The following is a 27,699-nucleotide window of genomic DNA, read 5'->3' on the forward strand; positions in this document are numbered from 1 at the left end:
ATTACAGGTGCTTTAAGATATACTGGAAATGAAATTTTCATCCAAATCTATCAGATTTTAGTTTATGGTAAAGGACCTCATATTTACCAGCGTAGCTGCTGGTTGGATTCCTTATTTTTGGCCAAGGACTTTGGTAATGTGAGGAAAATGGAGTGTGCGTCTTTCAGAAACCTTCACAGAAAAAGCTCCCAACAGAATTAAATTTGAGTCTTCAAATGCACAACCGATTGGAATTGGCTCATTGTAGGTCACTAAATCGTTCAAAACGTTTGAAGTAACGTGTTTTCTAAAATGGCCTTAACCGTCAGCGAGGAGAAGGTGTGTCCTCAGAATGAGGTCCCCGTCGTGTAGATTCAGATCTAGATTCTGCCCACACTGTGCTGAGCACAGCGTCGCTCGGCAAAGCCACTGCGGTTTGGTTTAGCAGGCTTTGACTCTGTAGCTTCCAGGATGTCGAACATTTATGGAAACAGTTTGATGGCTTGGTGAACGGATTCATTTCTCTTTCCTGTGTGTGTTTGGTACTGTCTCACACATGTTGCTGCTGGATCTCACTTGGCCCTCCCAGTCAGGGAAGTTACTAGTAGATTCGCTTTACGGAATAACGTAAAAACAGTCCTAAGAAAGAATGTGGGCCCTTGGGGTCCTTGAGTATGAAGTTGGAAAGAAGGGAGCCATGGGAGCTTAGCCTTTTACTCATCTCCTTCCTAGATTTCAGATTTCTTACTCTAGTACACATTTCTTATTTCATTCTGTTAATTTAAATTAAATAAATGTTGTGTAACTATATATATACGTATATATATATTTTGAAGTAATGTTTGTTTTATGCAATTAAGTGGCTATTACTATGTAATTTTAACTCAGGTAAATTCTATATTGATTAGAAAGACCTTGTGAGTGTATGACACTTGTTTGTTTGTTTTAGATCCTTGTACTTGCCTGTGATGCTTGTAAAGAAGTCGTCCTCCAGGTCCCCTCTGAACTACCTGCTGGGAAATTTGTTGGCAGAGGTAAAGAGCGGCTACAGTATGTGCTAGACGCCGATGTGGTGTGCTCTCTTAAAAGTCCCTGTGACGTGTAGAACCATGAAGGTCCTATGAATAATAGCTAAACGTGAGCAGTGTAGTCGTTTTAGTACATGTCATACCATGCTGATGAAATAATTCTCATTTATTGAAAAATATGATTACCCAAAGAAGATTAAAAAGATGAAGTTCAAATAATAACTTAATTTTTGATGTTTGTGTTCCAAATATGATATTGTGTATGCTGAGTATGCTTCTAAGTATTTGAGAAATAATATTGAAATTATTTCTGTAGTTTAGCAGTGTTCTTGGATTTTCATCATTAAACATTTTGATATCTTACTGAACTTTACTTCTAGTTCTTATTCTACCCCCTCCCCCCCCAGTGTTCTGGGCATCAAACCCAGGGCACTGCATTTGTTGAGCAATTTACCCTGAGATATGTTTTTAGCCTTGGATGCTTCTTTTTATAAGTCAATTCTTTAGTTTAACTACTACAGTAAGTGTGTGTGTGTACGTGTGTGTGTGTGTGTGTACGTGCATGTGTACACGTGTGCTTCCCCCACTCACACACACACACATGCAGGGTAAGAGCTTTACCTCCTGACATCTCACTGGCCCAGTCAATTCTTTATGTGATTTAGTTGTAAAAAGAAAAAAAAACAACTAAATGTGAAAATATGTTAATTTTACATTTGGTGTAGACTTGAGTAGTCTTTCGATATAGTAATGTAGATTTTGATTCAAGTAGTGTGTAGTCACTAATATCTAATTTGAAATAAGAAAGAACATCCATGGTGTCAAATGTTCAAATATTGGAGTTCACATGCCTTTTTTTTTCCTCAGGACAAATATCTCTTTAAACACATGTAAAACAAAGTGTTAGACGCAATATGTGTATTTTGGGAGGACCTTAACCATATAGTTTCATATATGATTTAAAAATACTATATAGTCCACTGTGGTTTCAGTGTTTTGGTTTCTTGCATGTAAATACTGTAAATAACTTTTGAACTCTATTTTGCTAACTTGACTGCTGTTTGTATTTTCTGCAGTGAACCTGATGGACTGCCTTAAATCAGCAAATGTAATTCACTTGAGTGATCCTGATTTCCAAGTCTTCGAAGATGGTTCCGTGTACACAACCAATTCTGTTGTTTTGTCTTCGGGGCAAAGAAGCTTTACCATATGGCTTTTCAACACAGACAGCCAGGAAGAGAGGGAGTTGTCCGTCCACTTAGAGGGCCCTGTAGAGGTATGCGAGATGGTATACGTGAAGTGTAATCGGTGTTTCTTTAGGGCTAACCTACACCAAGGAAGATGTGGAACCAGAGAAGACTTGGGATGGATTGGTTAGGAGGGGAGTAAGAGCCAGGGTCAACCGTGTGTTAGTTAAGGAGGCTTGGTTGTGAAACATGTTGTGAAACAAGTCATCATCCCTTTCATTTGGGATGAGCCTCAGATGACAACGGGAGGCAGGACACAAACACTTCCATTCGGGGGGGATGTATTTCCAAAAACAAGTTTGGAAACTCTACCTCTTGAAAAGCCCACAAAAGGAGTTTGGTCCAAAGACATAGACAGTTTAAGCAGGTGTTTATTAAGCCAAGCCAAGCCAAGAACACAAACTCTAGAGAGAGAGAGTGCATCGTGTTGCTCCATGGCGGTGATCAGGCAGTGAATTCTGTGTTAAGGATCTCAAAAAAAGTTTTATGAATATTCTTGAGGAGGGTACCATATTCTGGGGAAAAGGTGACCCTTTGTTGGCATCAAGCTATGATGGGCCACATCTCACTTTTATAGGGTTTTTCTTTCCGTGGTCCTCTAGAAAAGTCCACAAAAGGAGCAGAGGTATGGTGGGGTGGCATAGGGAGGCACAAAGCCACAATGCAAGTTACAAAATGATGACATCAGGCCTTGCAGGATGCAGACCCTTTGTTAGGGGACATTCGAGGGAGAATGCCCTGGTGCCTTCGTTTCCAGTGTATTGGGAACAGTCTAACTACGGCTTCACTATGCTTACCCTCACAGTGGTTTCGAGTGTCTGGAAACTCTGCTACCTGGATTTAGCTGCAACTTTCCTTCTTTACCTCACATTCAACTCCTTGCCTACCCCGTGCCATTAGCTGGCTGTTAAGTCTTAGAAGACAGATAACAATGGAGAAGGTTTGGACCACCTGTGTGCCTGTTGATTCTGACACCAAAGGTCAAAATGACCTCTCCTAGTTCCTGGCCACCTTCACTGAAGCAGTCTGAGCACTGTCACCATATTCTCTCTTTGTTCTGACAGATCTCTCTTGGTTCCCGGGCTCTGGCTAGTTGCTGGTGAGTGGAATGTGCTTTTGGCAAATCTGGAAGCAAAGCCATCCAAATCATTCTTATTGCATCTCCTGTGGTCCCTCGGGCCAACATGGCAGCAAACATTTGCTTTTCAGTGTGGCATCTACTCCTCTGGTCCATCTCTCTCTCTCTCTCTTCCGTATTTCCACCAAGTTATTTTCTCAAGAGAATGGCTAACATCACAGTAACTACAGTCTTATTCTTTTTTGAAGTTTAGTTCAGGTTTGAAGTATTATGGGTTTTCATGTTCCTAGCCAGTCCTTATGAGAGGAGACAGATGTATCCGTTTGAATGTATGGGGATGTAGTAGTCATCGACTTTAACAATTAAGGCTCATTTTTTTTTTGTCTTCTAAATCCAGGTCCTAAATAACAGACTGCACACAGAAAAAGTTCTCCGCCGTGCCAAGAGAAGATGGGCTCCTATCCCTTGTTCCATGATGGAGAATTCATTGGGTCCCTTCCCACTTTTCCTTCAACAGGTATAGCTTACTTTGGCTGTGGAAGTCTGTCATTTCCTTTTCAAAAATAATTAATAGCTATTTAAAAATAATTATGTGATGGCTGGAAGTGTATCTCAAAGATAGAACGCCCGCTATGCTGAAGATCTTGAATGAATCCTAATTAAAAACACAAAGCTATATAAAATAGTTTCATGTGAATATGTGAATGGAAGGTCTAGGTATCATGCTTCAACATATGCTTGTAAATATTTCTTAACAGTTATGCATACATTTTGCAGCTTTACTCATGCAAACACAATCTGTGGGAACTGTGAAGCTCATCTAGTACTCTAAAGCAGTATCAGTGTTGTTCGTTTTCAACACTCTTAAAAAGAGAGCTGCTTTCAAGGGTATCGTGTGTTGACCAAATTCACTGTCACCCACTCACTTTCTCCCTTCCTCCTCCCACCTCCCTCCTCCCTTCCTCCACTCCCCCTTTCTGCTTTCATGCCATATAGGGATGGTGTTATACACGTCTATACAGTCTAGATTCCTGAACGGGAGAAAACGCCATCTTTGTCTTCCAGAGCTTGGCTTATCCACGTAGACAAGGACTTGTCCCATAGCCACAGGCTGGCCCTACCTTCTAGTTCTCCATCTCTCTTCCCCAGTGCTGGGACTACAGGCAGATGCCACCAATACCCGGTGAAAACCAGCTTTAAAATACTAGGCCATAAACAATAAAACCTCAAGCCTTAAATCGAATGGCAGCAGATAATCATTCAATATCATCTTGCTATAGTTTTCAATAAGAGAAGTCTCAAGAGTTTGGTTCATGTATGTAGTGTTTAGTCTATAAAGTATTTTTTGATTTGCTACATGGGATTTTGCAAGTATCTTGTTTTTGAAAATTTTTCATTATAATTCCTTATTCTATTGGTGCATTTTTTTTCTGAAAACTATACACAGTAGGGGGAAATTGTTTATTTTAGTAACTGGCAGTGTGATTGCTTAAAAAAATATGCATGCAAGTTCTGCTGAAAACACGTCTCATGCTTCTACTATCTATCTGCTCTCTAGATCCAATCCGACAAAGCTCAAAACTACACCATATACTATTCCATCAGCGGTCCAGGAGTTGATAAAGAACCCGTAGGCTTATTTCGTATCGATAGGGATACTGGAAACCTGTATTGTACTGATCGTGTAGACCGAGAGCAGTATGACTCCTTTGAGGTAAGATCTAAACGTTATGTGTGGTATTAAGTGAAAGCTGGGGAGGAAAGGGGTTATTTGGCTTATGTTTTCCACATCACTAGTCCTCATTGAAGGAAATTAAGTCAGGAACTTGAAACAGGCCAGGAACCTGAAGGCAGGAGGTCATGCAGACGCCATGGAAGGGTGCTGCCTGCTGGTTTGCTCATCTTGACTTGCTCAGCCTGCTTTTTTTTTTTTTTTTTATAAAACTCGGGACCACCAGCCCAGGGATTGTTCCATTGGCAATGGGCTAGGACCTCCCCCATCAATCATTATTAAGAAAATGCCCTACAGGCTTGCTTACAGCCTGTTCCTATGGAGGAGTTTTTTTCAACTGGGATTTCAAAGGACTCTGGTCTTGTCAGTTGACATAAAATTAGGCAGAACAGTTATTAACTTCAGCCACTGTATCATTCACTCCCTTACCCCGACAAATTAAAAGGAATAAATAAAATTCATGGTTATTTCTGGCTTTATGTTTTTTTTCTGTTTTAACTTCCTAAAGGAGAAAATACTTGACTATGCATTTGTTTATTAGAGGCTTTAGCTCAGTGAAAAGAACTTGACCGACCCATGTGAGACTCTGAATTCCGTCCCCAGCATCACAAAAACAAAACGTGGTTATTTTTACTTATCTTTTTCATGATTTTACTCTATTCACAGCTGACTGCATTAGCAATGACTCCAGATGGGTATATGGTAGAGAACCTGCTGACGCTCCTCATTAAAGTAGAGGATGAGAACGATAATTACCCGATCTTTACCCAGAAAGTGTACAGCTTCACAGTTTTGGAAAACAGTCCATTTGGTAAGTAGCCACACCACTGATCCAGGGCCGATTGAATGAGCTTTGGTTCATAAACTGAGCCTTTCTGTGGTGACAGGAAAGCAGCCTCGCATGGTGGCAAGAACAGGACTTTTCTTTTTCTGTCTTTCGCTGGTTTCTTGGTTTGGCAATCTGCTGTGTCTTAGTTTCTTATTCAATCAATGGGTTATGTGTAGACAAGAGTATCAAAAAGACTGCATGCATTCTGGTACCCTCTAAATAAGTTACTTTACACATCTATGAGAGGTAAATGGAATGACTTTAGGTGACGAAGTCATTCAGTATGTGAGACTCTCTACTGCACTGCTGTGATGAGTAAATGGGGAGGAGCGTTCTAGGCATGATCAAGAGTCACTGAGAGTCCTTTGGGGACTTACCCTAGGAAGACCTGACTGGACCAATTAGTGTTTAGAAAGTAACTTCACGTGGTTAATTTAAGTACAGGCATGTATCATTAAATAATAAAAAAGGGTTTACCATCCCACACTACGCCAGGCACCGGAGGGCCACATGTCACCGGTAGACTGTTCTCATCCTGGCAGACTCTCTGGCCTGGAGTCCAGCCAACTCCCCAAGTTCCCATGGCGGGTCACTACCATGCCAGCCCCATGTATTCAAATTCTGCGGCTGGCAGGGTTCTCTGTACCTTTCTCTGGAACTCAGTTGAGTCACTGCGTGAAGGAAAACACTACACAATCTTCGTTCAGAATCAACAGGGAGCAACTACTAACTTCCTAATTAGTAAGCCATACTAAATTAAATCCTCTGGTGGATCTGCCATCTAACCGGAGGGGCCTCTAGTTTGTTACATCTTCTACCCTAAGCTCTCTCTCTCTGTCCCCAAAACCACAAGTCCCTCTCCTCCTCCTCTCTTCTCCCCCTCCGACCTGGAAGTCCTGCCTACTCCTCACCCAGTGACTGGTCCTCTGAAATCTTTATTCATTAGGGGAAGGTCTTTGCCACACTTGCAAATGAAAAAAGAGCTAAAGAATAATCAGAAAATGGGGCTGGAGAGATGGCTCAGTGGTTAAAAGCATTGACTGCTTTTTCAGAGGTAGTGAGTTCAAATCCTGGCAACAACATGGTGGCTCACAACCATCTGTAATGAGATCTGATGCCCTCTTCTGGTGTGTTTGTACTCATATTTAATAAATAAATAAATCTTAGGAAAGAAAAGAATAATCAGAAAAAAAAAGTGTAGAAGTGCAGAGGGTAGTGTCATCATTTATAGAAGCCGTCATGAAAATATGGTGAGGGTGGTAACCAGATTCCCAAAATATTACAGTATGAGCATATTTTGTGTAGGTAACTATTAATTTACAAAAGCTATATTCCTGCTCTGTCAGAAAGTGTTCCAGAATAATTCCGAAGTAGCTGAAAAGAGTGAACTAGAAGATGTAGAGCTTGTGAGGGTTTGGGAAGTGAACAGGAGCTTTTCCTCTGCAGGTTCTCACGTGGGGGAGGTCTGTGCAACAGACAAGGATGAGCCGGACACAATGCACACCCGTCTGAAGTACTCCATCCTGGAGCAGTCGCCTTCTCCCCCCATGTTATTCACTATGCATCCCAGGACTGGCATCATCACTACCACCTCCACCCAGCTGGACAGAGAGGTAACATATCAGCAGGGAATGCTGCATGAGAGAATGGCTGTTAGGAGCACTGTCTCAGCAGCGGGACGGAGGGGCAATGGCTATTTAAGAACATGAATACATTCTCTAATCTGAAAAATCTCAAGGCAGAAGTGCACCAAAATATGAGTTCTTTTTGAACAATAATTTGATGTCACAGACCAAAAATTCCACACCTAACTAACCTCATGCAGCCAAAATACAGGCATTCTAAGAGTATATTATAAAATCACTTAGAGCTTTGAGTATAAATGGAACACACAACAATCTGTGTCTTAATGTGGGTCTGACAACAAGATAGCCTGTGACGTGGGTTCAAGTGTTCTAAAATCTGTAAACATCTGACGCATTCCTGGTGTCCAGACCCTTCAGAGGGGCGCTCACGCCTGCTGTCTCTGAGTATCACCTGTGTGTGTGTTTCTGGAAAGAGTGATTACTTCCTAACTTCTGCACATGAGGGTCATAAGTAACCCCAGGGCATGTTAATTTAGAACATCTAGATTATTCTTTCCTGAATTTTATCTTTTTTGAAGTCAAAATTTTCATAGAGGAAAATTTCATAGAGGAAGCATCTAATAAAAAGTGAACCTTCTCAAGATGGGTGGAAATATGTCATCCATATTTTAACTTTTAAAATGAGGGAAGACCTTTAGGTCTTGTTTTGGTTCTTCCCTCTATGTAGATAAAACATCTTTACAAGCGTGGCCTTTGGTTCCAAGTTTAGCTCAACTCCTTATCTGCCTGGAAATCTGAAATGCACCTTAGATGCAGTATATGTAAAATTTAACTTGTCAGCAAGCTCGTATTTTGTTGTTTTGGAAAATGACTGGAGTAAGTGCCCCAATTGATGACTTTTCTAATATCCATTTGTAGTCATGCTGTCTAAACTGTGTAGTGTCCTCTCACCTAGATCCAAAACCTCTCCACAGTATGTTGATATTCCCTGTGAGGATATTTACATGTATATTGTATACTTGTACTGTGACTACCCTGTTAGCCATTTATTTACTTCCTTGTCCAACTATTACATTCCCCAGCAAGGGCTGCTCATGTAAACCCCAATAGCAGTTTGCTGGTCTTGTGAACTTCTTCTGTGATCTTTAATCTCGGAATAGTGCATGCTTATTGGTTATTACCATACATCTCAGACTTTGTAACAGTGACTGGTAACACACTCGTCAGTGGGCCTGGCGGCACTTTCAGGGGACCTGTGTTTAGTTCCCAGAGCCACGTTGGGTAGCTCACAACTGGTTATAACCCCAGGGCATCTGACACCTTCTTCTGACCACATGACCTCTGTGACACAAGCTGCACATGCACACACTTAGACACACACACACACACACACACACACACACACACACACACTTTAAATAAATAAAATCTTAAAAAAAACTTCCTAATATTTTCTGAGAATCCCAATTTTTCAAAAACTGGTAAATGATAAAACCATACCAAGTTATGTTTTCACTTCTTTATATACCTTAAATACCTTTATACCTTGTTGATACAAGTTGTCCAAAGTTGTTTTAAGTTGCTTAATAAATCACTTATAAAAATGTTCTATAAATGTTCTCTGGACAGCTGCAGGTTCCTTTCATGCATGTATAAAAACAAACTAAAAAAAAAAAGATCAGAATGTCTTGTTAAGCTTCCAAACCAAACCCTTTAGTGAACACTTACAGGGCAGGAGAGATGGCGTACTGGTTAAGAATGGATACTTAAGCACGTTGTACTGAGAACCTGACCCATATCAGCTGCTCATGGCACCAACCCCAAGGGATTGACACTCTTGGACTCTCGCCACTCTCCCTCACACAAACACACACATACACACATGATGATGAATAATGAAAATGAATCTCAACAAGTAAATGAACATTGACGACAATGTCAGTAACAAACATTGGACACATGAAGGAGTTTACTAATTAGGGCTGGGCAGTAATGTTTTAAACTCGGGATTCCAGTTTGCACAGAATACTGGAGTTTCTCCTTTGTTTGCAGATAACACAAATCTGTACTTTAGGACAGTAAAAAAGAATTTCTTTGCTATCTCAGTCAACTGACTGTTTTCAGTAATCTCAGTGCACTTTGCTACAAAGGAAACATCACCCCTACCCCCAACCCTGTGAGAGACAGCAGTGTGAGGTTCCTAAGGATAGGCAGGTAAAAAAGTTGGGTGTCATTCAAGCGAGGTTGTGAGGGAGACGTGGGTTGCGAAAGGTGCCTGTGAGTAACATAAACATTAGCACTTCAGTTTTATTTTAGTTGGTTAATGGCTGAAGACAGGAAGGATTAGCAGGGGCTGAACTCATGGTATGAAGAAGGCTGAAAAGGAGATGAGCGGTCATTTTAGTTATAGTTTCGAATACTTTGGATGGGACATAAAGCATTTTCTGTGTGGAATACTAACATACCCATGGCTACAGCTTCTCTCCCTGTTGAAAGTTCCTAAGCTAACCGATTAGATATCGAGTTTATAGCACTTTCTCTTTGAGAAATGACTGAGTTCTCACACATTGACCACACGTTGCTAGAACACTACTAGAGCCAGGCACTTGTTTTAGATGTAAGTGCTGTGAAAGAGAGCAATGTTCTAAATTATTAGTGCAAGATGGGTTACAGAGTAGAAGATTCCACCTACAACAATGCTCTTTTACCTAATAGTTACATTTTCGTTGCTTTCAGTTAATCGACAAGTACCAGTTGATAATAAAAGTTCAGGATATGGATGGCCAGTATTTTGGTTTGCAGACAACAGCGACCTGCGTCATTACTATTGGAGATGTGAATGACAACTTGCCAACATTCACGCGTACTACGGTGAGTGTGTGCTGTTTAGTGGAGAGAAATGCTTGACTCGGTGTCAGTGTTAGAGTATGTATATCCCCTTCTGTGCCCCATGGGGTAGCATGAAATGCTCACAATGACCCGGAGGCAGCTTGGGATTAGAGTTGGAAACATGAGAACATGGTATTTGGAGAATTGCAAGAACAAGGCTTACATCACACGGTAAGCTTGTTTTGTGAGGCTCAATTAATGGAGCTTTATCCTTCTTATTCCTTTTAGTACGTGACATCAGTGGAAGAAAATACGGTCAATGTGGAAATCTTACGTCTTTCTGTTCAGGATAAAGATTTAGTTAACTCTCCTAATTGGAGAGCTAATTACACCATTTTAAAGGGCAACGAAAATGGAAATTTTAAAATCAAAACAGATCCCCAAACCAATGAAGGCATTCTGTGCGTGATTATGGTAAGAATTCATTATTAAATTGGATATTTGTAATTTGTAATATATAATAGCAGGCAAAGATTTGATGGGAAGAAAGCTATTCTGGTAAATGGAAGCATCAAATGTCTATTTTAGGTGATGATAAATACTATTTCGTTCATATGTAGTGAATGGGATGAACACACTCATCTGAGTAACTGTTGCTTTACTTTCTAAAGCTGTGATAAAGGACCACGAACAAAAGCAACTTGGGGAGAAAACCTTTTACTTTATTGTTTGCTTGCACTTCCAATCACAGTTCAAAGAAGTCAGGGTAGGAACTCAAGGCAGGAACTAAAGCAGAGGTCTGGGAAGGACACATTTTATTGATTTGCTCTCTTTACCTGCTTAGCTCTGTTTCTTAGATACCTTAAGAACAGGTTCTCAGGGGTGGCACTACCCGCAATGTGCCTGGCCTCCCACCTCAATCATTAATCAAAAAAATGCCCCACAGGCTTCCTTCCTCACAGGACAGTCTTACAGAAACATTTCTTGTTGGGAATCTTTCTTCTTCTCAAATGACATGACTTTATAATATATTCATTTGTGATTTATTCATGTGGCCCAATATACATTTTATTACATGCATTTTAACAGTTTAGAAATTAGTGTAGCATTAACCCCATGGAGAGATCCAGTCCTTTACAGAGTATTCTTCCTGTTTCTGGGTCAAGGAGTTTTTTATTTATCTACTGAGTTTCTAAATGAGTCAGACCTGGTCAGACTCCCAGGGAGACCATCAGTAGGTTTATTTGTCTGTGTCTTGTGTATATATAGTACAGTCTTAGTTAGCATCCGGGGTCACAGCCTGCAACTCAAGCAGTCAGAGATGTGCTCACTTCCACGATCTCTAACGCAGCAACCCTAGCTGCTTCAACCTTAGACAGCATTTTACGTTCATTCCTGGGATACCATTAAATAGAATATAATTCCATCCTGGGTCTAGAGCAGTGGTTCTCAACTTCTGGAGAATGAATGACCCTTTCATCGGGACCACATATCAGATGTCCTGCACACCAGATATTCACATCACGATTCATATCAGTAGTTAAATTACAGTAGCAATGGTTGGGGGTCACCGTAACACATAGAACTGAATTAAGGAGTCCCAGCATTAGGAAGGTCGAGGACAGTTGGTCTAGAGAGTTTTCCTTTTGCACACATTCTCAAGGACTGTGGGACAGTGATAATAGGTTCATTTTCCTCACTATGATGCCATTCAGCAGCAGTTTCTGGGTTAATTTCTGTTTCCAAACGAAAAAGAAAAGCCCTTTAAATTTAAATAAGTCTCTTACTTGACACCATGGCTGTCCCAACCCTAACACCAACCTTTGTCCCTGGATCATTTTTGTCACCTGTCCTCATCACCTCCCTAACAAGGCGTAATAAAGCACACTTTCCATCAACCGTGGATTAACAGATTTTAAAAAGGAACAAATAGTGTCCCTAAGCTTTGTATATTTTTGTTCCTCCACGGTTGTGGTGTTCAAATCCACTGGGAAAGTCCAAAGAATTAGCCGTAATTCGAATTAATTAACTGAATTTATCCTTCAGGTTAGCAGGACAGCGTCCTTAAACAGCATTGTGCCCTGCCAAAGGGGGTTAAAGGTTGGGCTTATAAAGGTGGCACCAAAGGTGACATTACAGGTAACTGGAATCCGCAGCTGGACCAGAGAATTTTCTTACTCCTTTCCGTTGTTTCTCTTGCCCACTATATAGGAATAAAAGGACCACTTCCTCCCTGTCACATAGTTTACAGAAGCAGAAAACAGGGGAGCAAAATAAGCCTAGGGAGTTTACAAAAGCCAGAGCAAGCCCTGAAGTACCTCACAGCAGGAACACCATTCTTATCTCACCTTTGGGCCACCACGATCTCCTGACATTCCAGGGCAAAGGTCAATAGCCCTTAAAGGGTGCCTGGTTCTTTAGCAGGGGCCTTATGTGTAAATTAGTATGCAGGTCTGAGCACTCCTGGAGAAGTGTTACTGATTGAGATAGAGCAGTTTCTTTTTTTTTTTTCTTTTTTAAGATTTATTTATTTAATGTATATGAGTACACTGTCGCTGTCTTCTTCAGACACACCAGAAGAGGCGTCAGATCCCATTACAGATGGCTGTGAGCCACCATGTGGTTGCTGGGAATTGAACTCAGGACCTCTGAAAGAGCTGTCAGTGCTCTTAACTACTGAGTCATCTCTCCAGCCCAGCAGTTTCTTTCTGAGCAGGCAATGACACAGCGGGGTCAAGCTGGCTGTCACATCTTTATGTCTCTCCTAAACATTTGATAGCTTAGGAGCTACAGTAGATGCTGGTCTCTCTCTCTCTCACACACACACACACAAGGTCCTTGATTCAAGTTCTAAACCAACCTAAAGTAGGCATGGTGGTGTACAGCTGTAAAACCCAGCTTTTGGGAGGTGGAGTCAAGACTACAGGAAGTTAATGTTATCCTTGGCCAGCCTTGGATACACAAGACAAGACAAGACAAGGCAAGACAAGGCAAGACATGGCAAAACAAAACAAAACAAAACAAACCAAAACAAAACAAAACACCCTCTTAAAGATTTGACCTAGTTTTTGACTTCCGAATCCAGTGCAAATAACTGTCCTTCTTTCGAAGACAAGCTGTTTTAAAGTAACTACTGAGAAATAACTGCTACAGTCCACTCGCAAAATTGGAATTTACATCAAGCATTTAAGTGGGATAGTCTTACCTAGAGCCTTATCTGTGATACCTTTCATTTTCAGTTTTCTTTTGAGGGAAAGTTGTTTTGTTGTTTTGTTTGTTGATTGCCAGCCCCACCCAATACTGGATTTGTTGAAAGCTCTTCCACCGTTCAGGCCTGTGTTTGGTGTTCTCACGACTGTTCCCAATCTGATCCTTAATATTTTCATATCAGCAAGACCTTCATGTAGTGCACTTCACCAGCACTTTGATCGATGCTTTGATCTGATCCTCTATGTATTTCCTGTAGCCTCTGGACTATGAAGAACGGCAACGGGTGACCCTGGAAATTGGCGTAGTTAATGAAGCCCCGTACACTAGACAGGCTGGTTCAAAATCATCCATGAGCACAGCTACAGTGACTGTCAACGTGAAAAATCAGGATGAGGGCCCTGAGTGTATCCCTCAAATGCAAACTGTGAGGATTCGAGAAAATGTACCAATTGGTACTAGAAACGATGGGTATAAGGCATATGACCCAGAGACCAAAAACAGCAATGGTATAAGGTATTTGTAATGTTCTTGTTCCTTTAGCATTTACAATGCTAGAAAAATCCATGACTCTTGTTATTAGGATTTGATTCATGCTACTTCTTGTATTCCTTCACTGTGGTTAACAGGTACAGGAAGTTAAGTGACCCAAAAGGATGGATCACTGTTAATGAAGATTCAGGGTCAATCACCATTTTCCGAACTCTGGATCGGGAGGCTGAGACCATCAGAAATGGCATCTACAATATTACAGTCCTTGCATTAGATGCAGGTAAGAAATCTGTTTTTAAGACAGCTACCTGCATCTTCGACTGTATGGTTCCTAACTTTTAAAGTAAATTACATATTCTTTGTTTTAATCTCATGTCACATGAGATCAAACCCAGGCCCTTCAGATGCAACACAAAACACCCTGCTAACAAGCCCTGCCCTTAGCCCAACAAAATACTCATTCGTCTTTGAGACAAGAGCTCACTGTGCAGCTCTGGCTACTTGGGAGCTCTCTATGTAGCCACATTGGCCTTGAACGCATAGAGATCTATCTTCATCTGTCTCCAAGTTCTGAGGTTAAAGGCCTTGGCCATCATGCCCAGCCTACTGAAATGTAGTTTGTTTGTTTTTTTTCCCACCCTCCTGAAATGTAGTTTTAAAACTGGCTTCATATACTCAATTTATTTTCCCTCAGCATAACATATAATTAGAAGTGTGCTGTCATTTATTAACCTGTCAGCTAACAGTATCTTCAGTGTTAGCTGTAACTATAAAATAATGTCATCTAAGATGGGGCCAATGAGATGGCTTAGCTGGTTAAGGTCCTTGCTACCAAACCTGAAGACCTGAGCTTGATTCTCAGATGCCAGGAGAGAACAGACTTCTGAAAGCTTTTTTTTGACTGCTGTTGTCACTCATAATAATTAAACACATTTCATAAAAATTAAAGAAAAACCAATTTGGTCTAAGAAACAAAGTTACAATATATTAATGATAGACCTTAAAAAGTGGGAAATCTACTTTAGAAAGATGTGTTAATTTATCTTGTGACATTCAGGATTGTCCATAAGAAGGAGGAGGTATTTAGTCACATAGTACACTTTTAGAAAACATAACACTTTATAGGACACTAATAGTATTAAGCACATTGTATAAAAGGAATCAGTCACAGGTAATAGTGTGCTGTAAAATGAGAGAGTCCAACTGTGAGTTCACACAGCCCACTTTGTTTCTGTTGCTATGAAGGAATGACCTCATGCAAAGCACCATGGGAGAGAAAGGGACTTTTTAACTAACGAGCCCGGGTAGTAGCCCATCATTCCAGACAAGAGAGGGTAGGAACCTGAAGCAGGTAGTCACAGCCACAGTGACAAGCAGGAAGCATGAGAGCGTGCACACCTAGTGCTCTGCGAGATTGCTCTACTCCTCTGCGGCCCAGGGCTCAACATCCAGGGCTGATGCCATTACTCTGGCCGGGTATATTCACTTCAGTTAAGACAATCAGGACAACCCCCTCTGCACAGACATGACCACAGGCCAATGTGAGTCCACTCCTGACAAGCTGACAATTACACCATATAAGAACCTAAAATATAAAATTATGTTTTGTGTATCTTGAAAATTCAGGAAAATATGAGCACAGTGATTGTGTATATAAGGCCCATTTAGTGTGTAAAGTGTAATTCTGTAGTAAGATATATTTGTTTGTTTGTGGTGCATACTGGCAATTACAGTACTTGGATATTGGAGACAGTAGGATGAATTCAAGGCCAGCGTCAGTTACACAGTAAGTTTGAGGCTAACCTGGGCTACCTGAAAGGCTTTCAAACATAGCTTGAATAACAAAAGTTATAATTGAATTTAGTGTGCCTGTAAAATAAATATGCAATTATAAGAAACATAACTCATTATGCTCTAGCATGCAAAATTAAACCGTGTAAGTGATTTTAGAGGATTTAGATTTAGATATTGCAAATCACTCTTGAGTTAACTCAAACATCCTCAGGAATGAGTCTCCATAAAGATTGTTTCTTTTGTTGTACCTCTTCTAGACTGTATTAGATGAATTTTACTGTTTGATTTTTTACAGGGATTTGAGCTGTGATTTCATTTCTGTTTAACCTTCTTTGTGTCCTTGAAGATCTTACATGTGCTTGTTTCAAAGCTCTCATGTAGAGTGAATCCATCTTTAAACTGGTGATTGTTTAGGCTAACACTACTCATGGGGACCTATCCTAGCATTAACAGGGAGCATCTGATTGGCTCTGCCTTTGAATTCTCCCCTCCTACCTTACTCTGTCTTAGTTGGAAGGCAGTTTTGGAGTGAGCTGCACACACATTTCTGGTCTGTGGTTCAGACCAGTTCTTAACCTGATTTCCTGGTGTGCCTAGCCTCTGATGACTCTAGAATTACCAAGATCCAGCCCCCGTGGCACAGGGGCCTTGGCTAAAGTTTTGGTGGCCAGGCAAGCGCAGTTTCCATTTGCTTAGGTTGGCAGCTGCATATAAGACATTGCCTCAAGCTCTGGGTGGTGCAGTTTTTGTTTTTCCTTTTCCTCCATCTGCAGTGTCCAAATCCTCCTAAATATGTAGAAAGAACAAATGGTTTAGAGACAGGACTCCTAGTTTCGTGCTTGGCTTTAGACTTCATAACCTCCTTCCCCTGCGATTGCTCCATCTTTGTGTGCCCAGACTTCCTGATGCGGTGCCTTGTATAGAGTTATCAGAAAGATTTATATATGTGAATGGCAGGTTAATTACAGAGTTACACCCACAGTCCTAAGTTCCGTTTACTTAATATGTAGATGACAGGGTAGTTATGAGGCTACACCCATAGCGATAGTTTCTACATTTGGGAATGTCTCTCTACCCCCTGAGCATCTCCTGGGACCATTCCTGGTTAAGTTTTAAATACATATATTATTCACCTTCCTTGTTCTAAAACCTAAGCATTCTCTTCATGTATGAAAACTCCAAGTTCATACTGGAGTGTGATCCTGATGAGGCAGCGAACGGTCTCAGTCTAGTACACAAGGGTTGTTAGCCCTTGCCTGTGTCAGCCCTCACCTTCTGCTTTCTCCATTGTCTCCACATCATAGGCATGTGTGACATACTGCCCACACTTTCAAGCTTAGTGTGTGTGGTCCTTCTATACTTTCTTTTTGTCTCTTCGAAAATCAACTAAAACTTCTCTGTCGACATTTTTCATACCTAGTGACCATGATCTAGTGAACAGATGAAAATATCTAAGTAGCAGTTATCCTACGTTATCACTTGGAAGCAGTAAGATTTTTCTTTAGTGTTCCCGGTGTTGTTGCTCATGGCTGTATTTGTGGCAGTAACGTGCATTGCAAGTGATTATTAAATATAGATATTAATTTTCAATGTAGGATTTCCTAGCAAAAAATAATGAATAAAAAAAATCGTGTTCTCACTGCTCTATGTCTAGACGGGAGAAGCTGTACGGGAACTCTGGGAATCATACTTGAAGATGTGAATGACAACGGGCCATTCATACCCAAGCAGACAGTGGTGATATGCAGGGCTACTATGTCCTCTGCTGAAATTGTCGCGGTTGACCCTGATGAGCCAGCGAATGGTCCACCATTTGATTTTAGTTTGGAGAGTTCTGATTCGGAAGTACGGAGAAGGTGGAAGTTGACAAAAATCAATGGTATGTGCTTCTATTGCCTTCTTCTCTCTCTCTCTCTCTCTCTCTCTATATATATATATATATATCTGTGTGTGTGTGTGTCTTGGAAAATAAGAGAAAAACTTATTGTAAGAGAACCATTCAAGAAGACACAAATTTTGGCGTAATGGGCAGTGAGCCCCTCCAGTGTCTGCTGCTGATGATATCAAGGTCCCCAGAGGTATTCCTTAAATCTGCATTCATATCCAAGCATTCACCTACACGGATGTTTTATAACTGCTGGCCTGCCAAGCAGCTGGGACAGTAAGCACCTCCTTACTGGGGCTATCTGTCTTTCAGATATCCCAGCATTCCAGAGCTTCTCTCTGACGCCATGCTGGTGTCTTGCTGTTTTGTATCTACTGTGTTTCCCTTGGGAATCTTACTCTCTTTGATTCCCAGTTGCCCGGAGCCCAGAAGGGACTCTATTGTGATAAGAATGGCTGAAGCTCATGTGGCTTTTCTTCATCGCCACATTGCATCACACCGACACCAGCACTTAATTCTAGTCTCCTGCACGCAGTGTCATGGACTGGGAGGTCATAGCCTTGTAGCTGTCTTCACTTAAGAAACGCACTCACCTTTGGGTGACTTGAAACTTTTCAGCCCCATGCAATCAGGGGCAGCACTTCAGTTTCCTACCATGACAAATTAAAGGAAAAGGTTTTTAAAAGCTGAGGCACTCTATCTGGAACCATAATGATCTATGCTGCCAAGATACACAGATTTTAAAATGGCATTCTCTTGTGTGACCTGGGGAAGAGGAAAGAGATTTTTATTTGTTCTTTCTTAAGAAAAGATAACTTCATTCGTGTATTTTTTGTTCTTCCTACTTGCTTACGGCCATAGTATTTCAGTTTAAATACCATTAATAGAAAATGGGGGATTTTAAAAAATTCTCTTTAGCCAAATAGCATTTGGCTGCAATGTCAGAGGGATTGTGTCTGTGATGTAAGAATTGAACCCAAGGTCTTAAACATGCTGGCCATGTGTTCTTTAACTGAGATGTGACTCAGCTCTAAATTTTATTTTAAAAATACCAGTCTTTGAACACATGTGGAAGCCTGAGAAATGCCAGGGTAGGAAGAATGTACCAACAGAAAGTTCGCAGTTACACGTCAAGAGCTGGATATACCAGTTGTTACATAAATCTGACAATGGTGTTTATTATCTTGGAGCATCGGTTTGCCCATGTGTAAAATTGGATTATTTCTAAAAATCAACAATATAATGAAAGCTATGGAACATGACTCACTCTAGCTTTGTTTTTTGACTCATGGTTGTGTCTTAGACAGTTCACTGAATTAGTAACTGTGGTTTCTATTGAAATGCCAGTTCTGTGATTTCTTGTCCTAGGAAGCCAATTTCACATTGGGAACTTCAACTACTATTCAGAAAACGAGCACACCTCATTGGGAGATTAAGTAACAGAGAGATTATTCCCTGGTTTGTGGCAGTCTACAGTGAGCATCCTACTATATCTTTTGCTTCTTGAGTCCTAGATTTTACCAGCATTTAATCTGTATATTTCCTATTCTTGTTATAAAAATACATCAAAACAGAAACAAGAAAATTTAGTTGGTCCAAGATCCTTTGTTGTGCTTATGTCCTGCCTGTTAAGTAATTGTGTTCCAAGCTGTCAGAACTAATTCTCGTTGCTAAACCACGAGTATCCATGTCCATTTGGCACATTTTATAAAAACAAATGAGAGACACTCCAATTTCAGATGGCTGAATCCTTGATAAGTCACACATGAAGGGAAATCTAGTGTGATGAATTTAAGTGAATAGATTAAAGATAGGACAAAGACTAATCTTTTACCAAGTCAATCAGTTATTGTAGGAAGGATTTGTTTATAAACAGATAAAATACTTTATTACAAGAATCAAAGGTCTTTAATAAAGAGGCAGGGCATTAGTTAGCTTCATCACTGCTGTGTTAAAATAACAGGCAAAGAAGCTTGAAGAAGGTGGGGCTTATTCAGGCTCATGGTTTAAGGGTGCAGTCCATCATGACGGGGAAGGCATGCGGCTGGAACCCCGGGCAACTGGTCACATTCCGTCCACAGTCAGGAAGCAGAGAACCATCAGTGCTGGAGTTCGGCTCCAGCCCCTGGAGATACCACAGTGGTGTGTGTTTTCCCTCCCCATTTAAATCTCTCTGGAAATGCCCTGAGGCGCATGCGTAGAAGTGTGTTTCCTAGGTGACTTTAAAACCGGCTTGTCCACGGATCATAGGCTTTCAGTTCAGCTACAGCTTCAAGAAGGATCCTGGTGTTTATGATATCCAAGAGTGTCCATTTGTTGGAAAGTGGATACTTGTTTGCTAACTAGCCAGTTTTGCTCAACAAGCTTTTGTAACACCTGCTTTTATTTATTTATTCAGATACAGCTGCTAGTCTTTCCTATCAGAATGACCCTGCGTTTGATTCCTACGTAGTTCCCGTCCGAGTTACAGACAGGTTTGGTCTGTTCTCAGTCACGTCACTGAGTGTAGTTGTATGTGACTGCATCACTGAAAGTGACTGCACATACCGTACTGGAGAAAGGACTGGCTATGCTGACGTCAGACTTGGACCATGGGCTATCCTTGCTATACTGCTGGGCGTAGCCTTGCTACTTTGTAAGTTCTTTCTTGAGTTTAATTCAAAGTATTTAAAGCAATTTTAAAACATTTTAGAATAAATGTTAATACTTGTAGGGAGTGGTTTGAACATAGATACATTTCTATTTAACACAATATATTTAAATATACACTTAAAACTTTTTATACATACATATTTTATTTTGGTGGTAGTGTCCTGTGTGTGAAGATCAGAGAATAATTTTCAGGAGTCTCTTCTTTCCTTCCATTATGTGGGACTGTGGGAGGGAACATAGGTTATCCATCTTTATCCACAGAGCCATCTCACCAGCTCATGTATTTAATACATACTTATGTGTAACTCTCTTGACTTGTCAGCAGAACATAGATTTCACTGTAGAAATATACCATGTGGTACGTGTTTGTAGCATACCTGCTCAGGGCACACTCCTGTTGTATGTGCTTTGACATGTGCAAACGTATGTTATTGAAAGGTGTTTAGTATATACCGGCTAGTACATGATTTATCCAAATCAGACACTATCAACTCAAATTTACGTTGCTTGGTGAGACACTTAAAGGAGCTCCTTTCTGTCTGTCTCCAGGTATCCTGTTTACCTTAGTCTGTAGTGTTTCCCGGGCATCAAAACAACAGAAAATTCTTCCCGATGACTTAGCTCAGCAGAACCTAATTGTATCAAACACCGAGGCTCCTGGAGATGACAAAGTCGTAAGTCACCTGTGTCTCTAAACCAACTACAGAGGATGATTCAGCTTACAGTATTTCTTCTCACCAGTTTTACTTTTCCCTCAGCAAACTTCTTTTGGTGTCTGATAACTTAGCCGCAAATCCACCCATCACAGGGAATAGATCAAATGCATCTAGTTCCTACGGATGTGTGGCGTCTGAGTGTGGACATGGTGCTCTACTTGACGTTAAAATAGTCCTCTACAACACGCTTTCTTTTTCTGTTTCATATCTCACGGCTTCTGTGTCAGGCCTCTATTTTTAAAATCATCTCTCCAAGCTGTTGTCTATGTTTTTAAGTGGCTCACTTAATTACTCACAGATCACCTGTGTAGTAGTTGTTTTTTTTTCTTTTTTTAAAACCTGGCTCCAGCAATAAATCTCTACAGACTTTGATCATGGTGGGAAAAAAGTTTATGGGACTCTTCCTCACTATAATGTGGGTTAGAAACGAGCCTGAGGCGGGCAGTCTAAAGTGGTACACCAGTGAGAGGCGGTTGCTCAGCGGCTCTGATGTTTTTTTAACCCCGTCTGTAAAGAAAGAACAAGTAGATATCTTCCAAAACCGTGAGCGATGGTCAGAGGAGGGAAGATGGATACACACAAGCAACAAAACAAAATGACCTAACCGTACCTGAGAAAAAGACCAAGAGGGAGAACCGTAGTTACATGTCAGGATCTAGACACACAGCCGAGAAGAGGGGTGGCCAATGTGCTGGTGTGGTATTTTCCTGCCTGCTTTACTGTTCAATTTATGTAGACTACAAGGAATATAGGTTTATAGTAATTTTTTTCTGTGTATTTGAGTTGGAAGGAACGGTGTTGAGTGAGAAAGCTTGCTGTTATTTCTGTTTCTTCTCTTGCTTGATACAAGAGAAGGCGTTTAACTGAGAAGGGAGAGACCTGTAACACAGCAGTGCTGCTCTCACGATGCTCGCAGGCTGGAACAGAGCACTTGCAGTGTGCTAAGGAGTGTTTAAAGGTGGGGTCTACATGAAGCTTTTGATTAGCACTGGCAACTGTTTCTTGTGTTAGACACTACATCTAGTACAAGGCACATGCTAGGCATTCAGTGTTGAGAGGACAGATGGGAAGAGAGATCCAGTCTTGGCAAGGACTACCCTGTCAGGCCTGCATCAAGTCCAGGGCAGTGTCTGCACCGATTGTTCTTTCTCACTGTCTTTTCTTTCTTTCTCAGTATTCCGCAAATGGCTTCACAGCTCAAACTGCGGGAGCTTCTGGGCAGACGACATTCACAACCGTGGGAGCTGGAGTCAAAAGTGCAGGGCAAGAGACCATTGAGATGGTAAAAGGAGGACAGCGTACACTGGACTCCCGCAGGGCGACCGGCTATCACCACCATACCATGGATCCTGGCAGGGGAGGGCACGTGGAGGTGGACAATTACAGATACACCTACTCTGAGTGGCACAATTTCACTCAGCCCCGACTTGGTGAGGTACGCGTCTGAGCAGTTCCCCAAACAATGTTGATGTAATTTAAATTTTCCAAATGTAGAGTTTGTACAGACTCCTACTTTTAGTTAAAGATGAATCTATTTATTGGAAAGTTAGTATTTTCAATGAATTTGGGTTTAATTATGTTCTGATTTAGGTGATCATTTACTTTCCTGCATTTTTTATTTAGCTTTTAATACTTTTTAGGGAAATAATTTTTGGCATGATTTTGCATCTGAAAAACTTTGTTTTTAGCAACCCAATATCTCGCACAAGGCAATAGCAACGTGTACCATCACTTTGCCTGTTTGGAAAGAATGGAGCTCACATCAGTTTGGGTTCAGTTTATCTGGGTGTGGTTTTCCTTTGCCATTATTTTGAAAGACAGAAGCAATGGCCCCATAAGATGAACACTTGGGTGCTCACTGACATGCAGGACTTTTAGAAGCATGCTAATACTGACTTAACAGCGTGATTTTATGATACAGACCAATCGTGTGCATTTTCTACACATAGGAAACCATTAGAGGACACACTCTGATTAAAAATTAAACAATGAAAGGTAAATCAAAGCACTTCCTTTTCTGTTAGTACGTTTTGGTGCTTAAAATAATAAAAATAAAATATGTTGTGTTTTCTCCCCACCAGAAGGTGCAGTTTTGCCATGAGGATGACAACCAGAAGCTTGCCCAAGACTATGTCCTCACATACAACTATGAGGGAAAAGGCTCGGCTGCTGGCTCTGTGGGTTGCTGTAGCGACCTACAGGAAGAAGACGGGCTTGAGTTTTTGGACCATCTGGAGCCTAAATTTAGGACATTAGCAGAAGTATGTGCAAAGAGGTGAATGACTTCTAACAGGATAATGAAAACTAATGGATTTACTGCCTTGTCCTCCCTGCTTTTAACTGTAAACCAGGAGTTTTCAAAAACAGAAGACGCTATATTTGGGGCTCCCTCCCCCATCTACAGAATCTCCATGGATATACACATTTACAGAGAAACTTTATATATTAGTGCTTGGAAACCATTGCTCACGGGTTTCAATCACTTCTCTTTTACCGGGTGTCCTCTCAGATGGAAACTTAAGGAAATTCTCATTACTGTTTACATTGGGTATAATGACAGCAGCCAACTTAGAGTGCAATGATGTTGAATGGATTTGAGTCCGTTTCTAGACTATTGACTGTAACCCAATTGGAGACTGTAGACAACATCATCTCCAGTTAACGAATTAACTAATTGTTTGTATGGTGCTTGGAAACAGTTGTTTTCCTCAACATTCTAAACTGTGTATACTGTGTCTTACTTTTGTTATAGTCTTGTAACATGGCCTGGCTTTATAGTGCAAAGGTAGACGGCCAGGCAGCCATCGAATGTGCTGAAGTTCTAATCCAGTGGGTTTTAGCTTCTGTTCTATGTAAAAGCCTGCACTGAATCTCAGTCTCTTTTGTACTGACTTTGTCAGTTAAATTTAGATTTCAAAACTCCTGTTTTTTCCTCCTAAAATTTTTGGTCTGTGAATACCAAATGGTCTACCCTCCCATCCTCTCTTCATTTTTAATTTTGTTTTTGTTTTCTTTCCTGTTTGACTTTGAAAGGTGTACTTGGGTTGAAGAAATCCAAGATATCCCTATAAGTTGTCTCTTCTCATAAAATAGTTTTTCTCTGGTGTGTATGCATGTGCCTTGTTAGTTTTCTTAAGCTCAATGTAACAGCAACATTATTGTTTTGGATTTTTGGTAATTGCTTCATTTCTGTCCTTAGTGAAGAACTTTCAGTTTTTCCAATGAAACTATAGGACTCTTTCATGATCTTTTAGAAGCAACGTTCTGTGTAACAGAAGCAATAGTGTACTTAGAAGTAGGTTGTGTCAATCTGATGTAGAATAGCATAGTTACAATTTCTGTTCTTAATTCAAGGACACTGGAAGTAGCAAGTAGTGATAAGAGTTTAAAGTAAGCTTCTCAGCATAATAATCTCAGACAATCTCTAGGATAATGACTTCACTTACTTTTTAGATGATATGGTTAGTCATGATCACATAGTTGTAAAATTGTTTTAGAAAGTTTGTAATTATAGTTATTTTATGAAATATAGAAATGGGCCAAACAATTTAATCTTTTTAAGGAATTTACACATGAGTAAACTTCATAGCCAGCTACGTTCTAGAACACAGGTCATGCTTCCTTCAGTCAGTGAGATCAGCACTTTGACTGGATGGATGGAGATCCTAGGATGGACATTTTAGGTGCAGTTCTCATGTGTGCGATTGTTCATTGTGTGGAACAATGTCTTGAATTCACCAAGTTGGCTTATAACAATTGTGTCCAGAACAAACATTGGGGAAATTTTTGAACACCAACTATGTATGCAGTGGAGTCATTATTTGTGTCAGAGACATTTTTAATAAATTATGTACAAAATGATCGTGTGCTGGTGTTTATCCTAATGTGAACTAAGCCACTTCAGGCAGCTGGTGTGGGTTGGTTACTTGGGTCTGATGTGCTTGACAGTGGTTTCAGTGTGTTTACCTGTGTCCTTCCCAGCTTCCTTTTCCCAGCGTCTGTTCCTGGGATTGTGGCTTATCTGGAGCCCAGACACACCTGCAGCCTTATATGCCAGCACGCTAGGTGTTATTCCTATGCTGTGGGCATTGGCGAGTTCACCTAGCCTCTGTTTTTATCATCTTAAGATAGAAGATACTTTTAGAATTCTTACCCTGTATCTTTAAAAGATACATGGTGTGTGGTTGTGTCAGTTAGGGTTACTCTTGCTGTGATGAAACACCATGATCAAAAGTAACTTGGGAACAAAACGACTTATTTGGCTTCCATAGATGAGTTTTTAAGAAGAGAGGCAAGGTTAAGATCAAAAGTCAAACAAAATGTCCTACCTAAAATTACCCCTAGTAATAATAATAAATGATTTTGAATATACCATATATACGGCCTGTTTAATGCCAATGATCATCGATTAAGGAAATGATACACTGGAGACCATTTTGAGTTGCCTTTTGTCATTTGAGGCTGTGTCCCTTCCTAATGACCAGCTGATGACTGACTCTAACATGTGCAGCTGTTCACACATTTTGCACAGTTTGGGGGCAACATCTGCACAGGACTGCCGAGTGTGTTATGCTGTGGACAGACCAGGTTAAAGCAGATGGGGACTAGAACATCTGTTTTTATGTAGATAACTATTCCAAAGCCCTCTAAGTAAGAAGTCCTTTCCTTGGCTTTTCTCTTACCTGTTTCATGCCAGGCAGTAGCAATGGATTGCTGCAAGGTCCTTCTAGTTAACTCGGCAATCCACAAGCCACAAACTCCAGTGGATTTCTTGAAGCTCATCCCATTGCTATGCTTCCCTTACTATGAGCGGACTTTGAGGTGCCATTTAAATGCTCTAGGCCTGGTTCCCTACCTTGTATTGAGGGGAGAAGACTGCTCCATTGAACTGCTGTCAACGCTGAGTTAATTCATGAGGATGTTTTGCAGAATTTTCAGTCTCCATTCTGCTGATGCTGCTCCCTGCCCCTGCCCATCTATCCCAGAAGCCTGAGCAGCATTTTACCTGTGTGGCAGCTCATCACAGTTTCTACGTCTCATTCCTGCAGTTGCTAAGGCTTTGTTGTACTCATCCATAGTCCAGAAAACAGAGTGATAAGTCTCCAGATGACTGAAAAGAACGGAAGCTTCCTAGTCAGCCATCGTTGTTTCAGGAGGTGGAAATTAGGCATTTTCTCAAAGCAATGGATGTGATGAAATTGTCACTAGGACAAAACCAAAGGCGCTCTGTTGTCAATGAATTCGATTATTTCTTTTCCTTTTAAGACAGGATCTTATTATATGGCCCATGCTAGCCTCAAACTCATGATCCTCTGTCTCAGACTTCTAGGGAGGTTCAATGAAGTTTTATTTGGGGTTTGTCTGTGAGCATTTTCTACTCCTGTGGTTTTCCTGTTAAAATATCTCATTTATTGACATGAGTTTTTTGATATTTGTGATTTATAATATAATTAAATTATTTTTACCTTTCCTTTTTTCCCACCAAACTCTCCCGTGTATCCTTCCTTGCTCTCTTTCAAAGTCATGGGTTTTTTTTATTAATTGTTATTAGATACATACATATATGTAATATTTGTATACACATACATGCTCCTAATATAACTTCTCAGTCTATACAATGTATAAGGTTATTTGTATGTATTTTTGAAGGGCTGACCAATTGGTGTGCTTTTCCATGGGGAAGACTCTCTCTCACTCTCAGCGTTCTTTAGTTACCTGTAGTTTTTGTGTAGGTCTGAGGCCTCCAGGAGCCCTCCACCATCCACTCACTTTAGCATTTACATTGTTACTGTTCAGTTCATGCTCAGGAAGTCATGATGGTAAGACTTTACTGGTGTAACTTCTGACAGTACTAGGAGACACAGCCTCACAGTAAAGGCCCTGCTTCTCTGACTTTTATACTCTTTCTCCCTGCTTTCCTGATGTTCCCTGGGCCTTCAGTGCAGAAGTTGTTTTGTAGAGGGAGCCACTTGGGACTGAGCTCCACAACTCTGCCTTTTGATTGGTTCTGGTTTTCTGTTGCAAAGAGAAGTTTTGTTGATAAGAGGTGAGGATTATACTTACCTGTGGGTAGAACACAAATGCTTAGCTTGTTGGCTGGGATTACGCTGGTTTAGTAGAGTGATGATTATAGGTTCTCCTCCAAGATCCATAACTTTGCCAGCTCTTCATAGTCGGCTAGGTTTCCAGTACCAGCCATATTTTCTTCCTGGTTTAGTGTATCTTAAAAGTCTAATTAGAGAGCAGTTGGTTACCACTAAGCTATGTGTGCCACTACTGGATCCTTAGGGTTAAGGGGCCATCCTGGTCACTGATGGGATCTATAGTCATCATGACTAGGTAGGACTGTTGGCTGCTTTCCCCCTTTGTAAGATTGTATGATACCTTCTGGTACAATGAAAGTTGTACTCAGGGAGTCAGGTCTGTTACCTCAAAGGTCCTATTTCTGAAATACATGGTGTGTTTAGCTATACAGACTTACCCTCCCTTTCTGGGGTACAACCAAGGACAGTAGTAATAGCTTGTAATGATACAGGAGTCTTTTAGACAACCCTGACCAGCAACTCAAAGGAGGGCTTCTCATTCCTGGTGTTGGGGTTTTTGTTAGATGGTCTTTGGCTCTTGGAGGGAGCACTGTTAGTGGAG

General features: G+C 40.8%; 1 protein-coding gene across 2 annotated transcripts in view; it reads left to right on the plus strand.

Moving 5' to 3' along the window:
• Dsc2 (desmocollin 2) overlaps positions 1-24,915 on the plus strand; it is a 31,959-nt gene extending 7,044 nt beyond the window's left edge. The window contains exons 2-16 of one of the 2 annotated variants that reach the window (XM_032885782.1): positions 929-1,013; positions 2,084-2,283; positions 3,730-3,849; positions 4,891-5,046; positions 5,731-5,875; positions 7,340-7,506; positions 10,216-10,350; positions 10,597-10,782; positions 13,775-14,031; positions 14,145-14,287; positions 17,456-17,680; positions 20,085-20,321; positions 20,888-21,012; positions 22,229-22,489; positions 23,004-23,113. In XM_032885782.1, coding sequence (XP_032741673.1) covers positions 929-1,013; positions 2,084-2,283; positions 3,730-3,849; positions 4,891-5,046; positions 5,731-5,875; positions 7,340-7,506; positions 10,216-10,350; positions 10,597-10,782; positions 13,775-14,031; positions 14,145-14,287; positions 17,456-17,680; positions 20,085-20,321; positions 20,888-21,012; positions 22,229-22,489; positions 23,004-23,039 — 2,478 coding nt within the window. In that variant the 3' untranslated portion in view covers positions 23,040-23,113. Of the gene's footprint in view, positions 1-928; positions 1,014-2,083; positions 2,284-3,729; positions 3,850-4,890; positions 5,047-5,730; positions 5,876-7,339; positions 7,507-10,215; positions 10,351-10,596; positions 10,783-13,774; positions 14,032-14,144; positions 14,288-17,455; positions 17,681-20,084; positions 20,322-20,887; positions 21,013-22,228; positions 22,490-23,003; positions 23,114-23,135 lie in introns of those variants that run through there. The other variant, XM_032885781.1, reaches the window with a different exon arrangement.
• The last annotated feature ends 2,784 nt before the right edge of the window (positions 24,916-27,699 follow it).

The sequence above is a fragment of the Rattus rattus genome, chromosome 15 (genome assembly GCF_011064425.1).
Source record: "Rattus rattus isolate New Zealand chromosome 15, Rrattus_CSIRO_v1, whole genome shotgun sequence".
NCBI classification, from domain to species: Eukaryota; Metazoa; Chordata; class Mammalia; order Rodentia; family Muridae; genus Rattus; species Rattus rattus.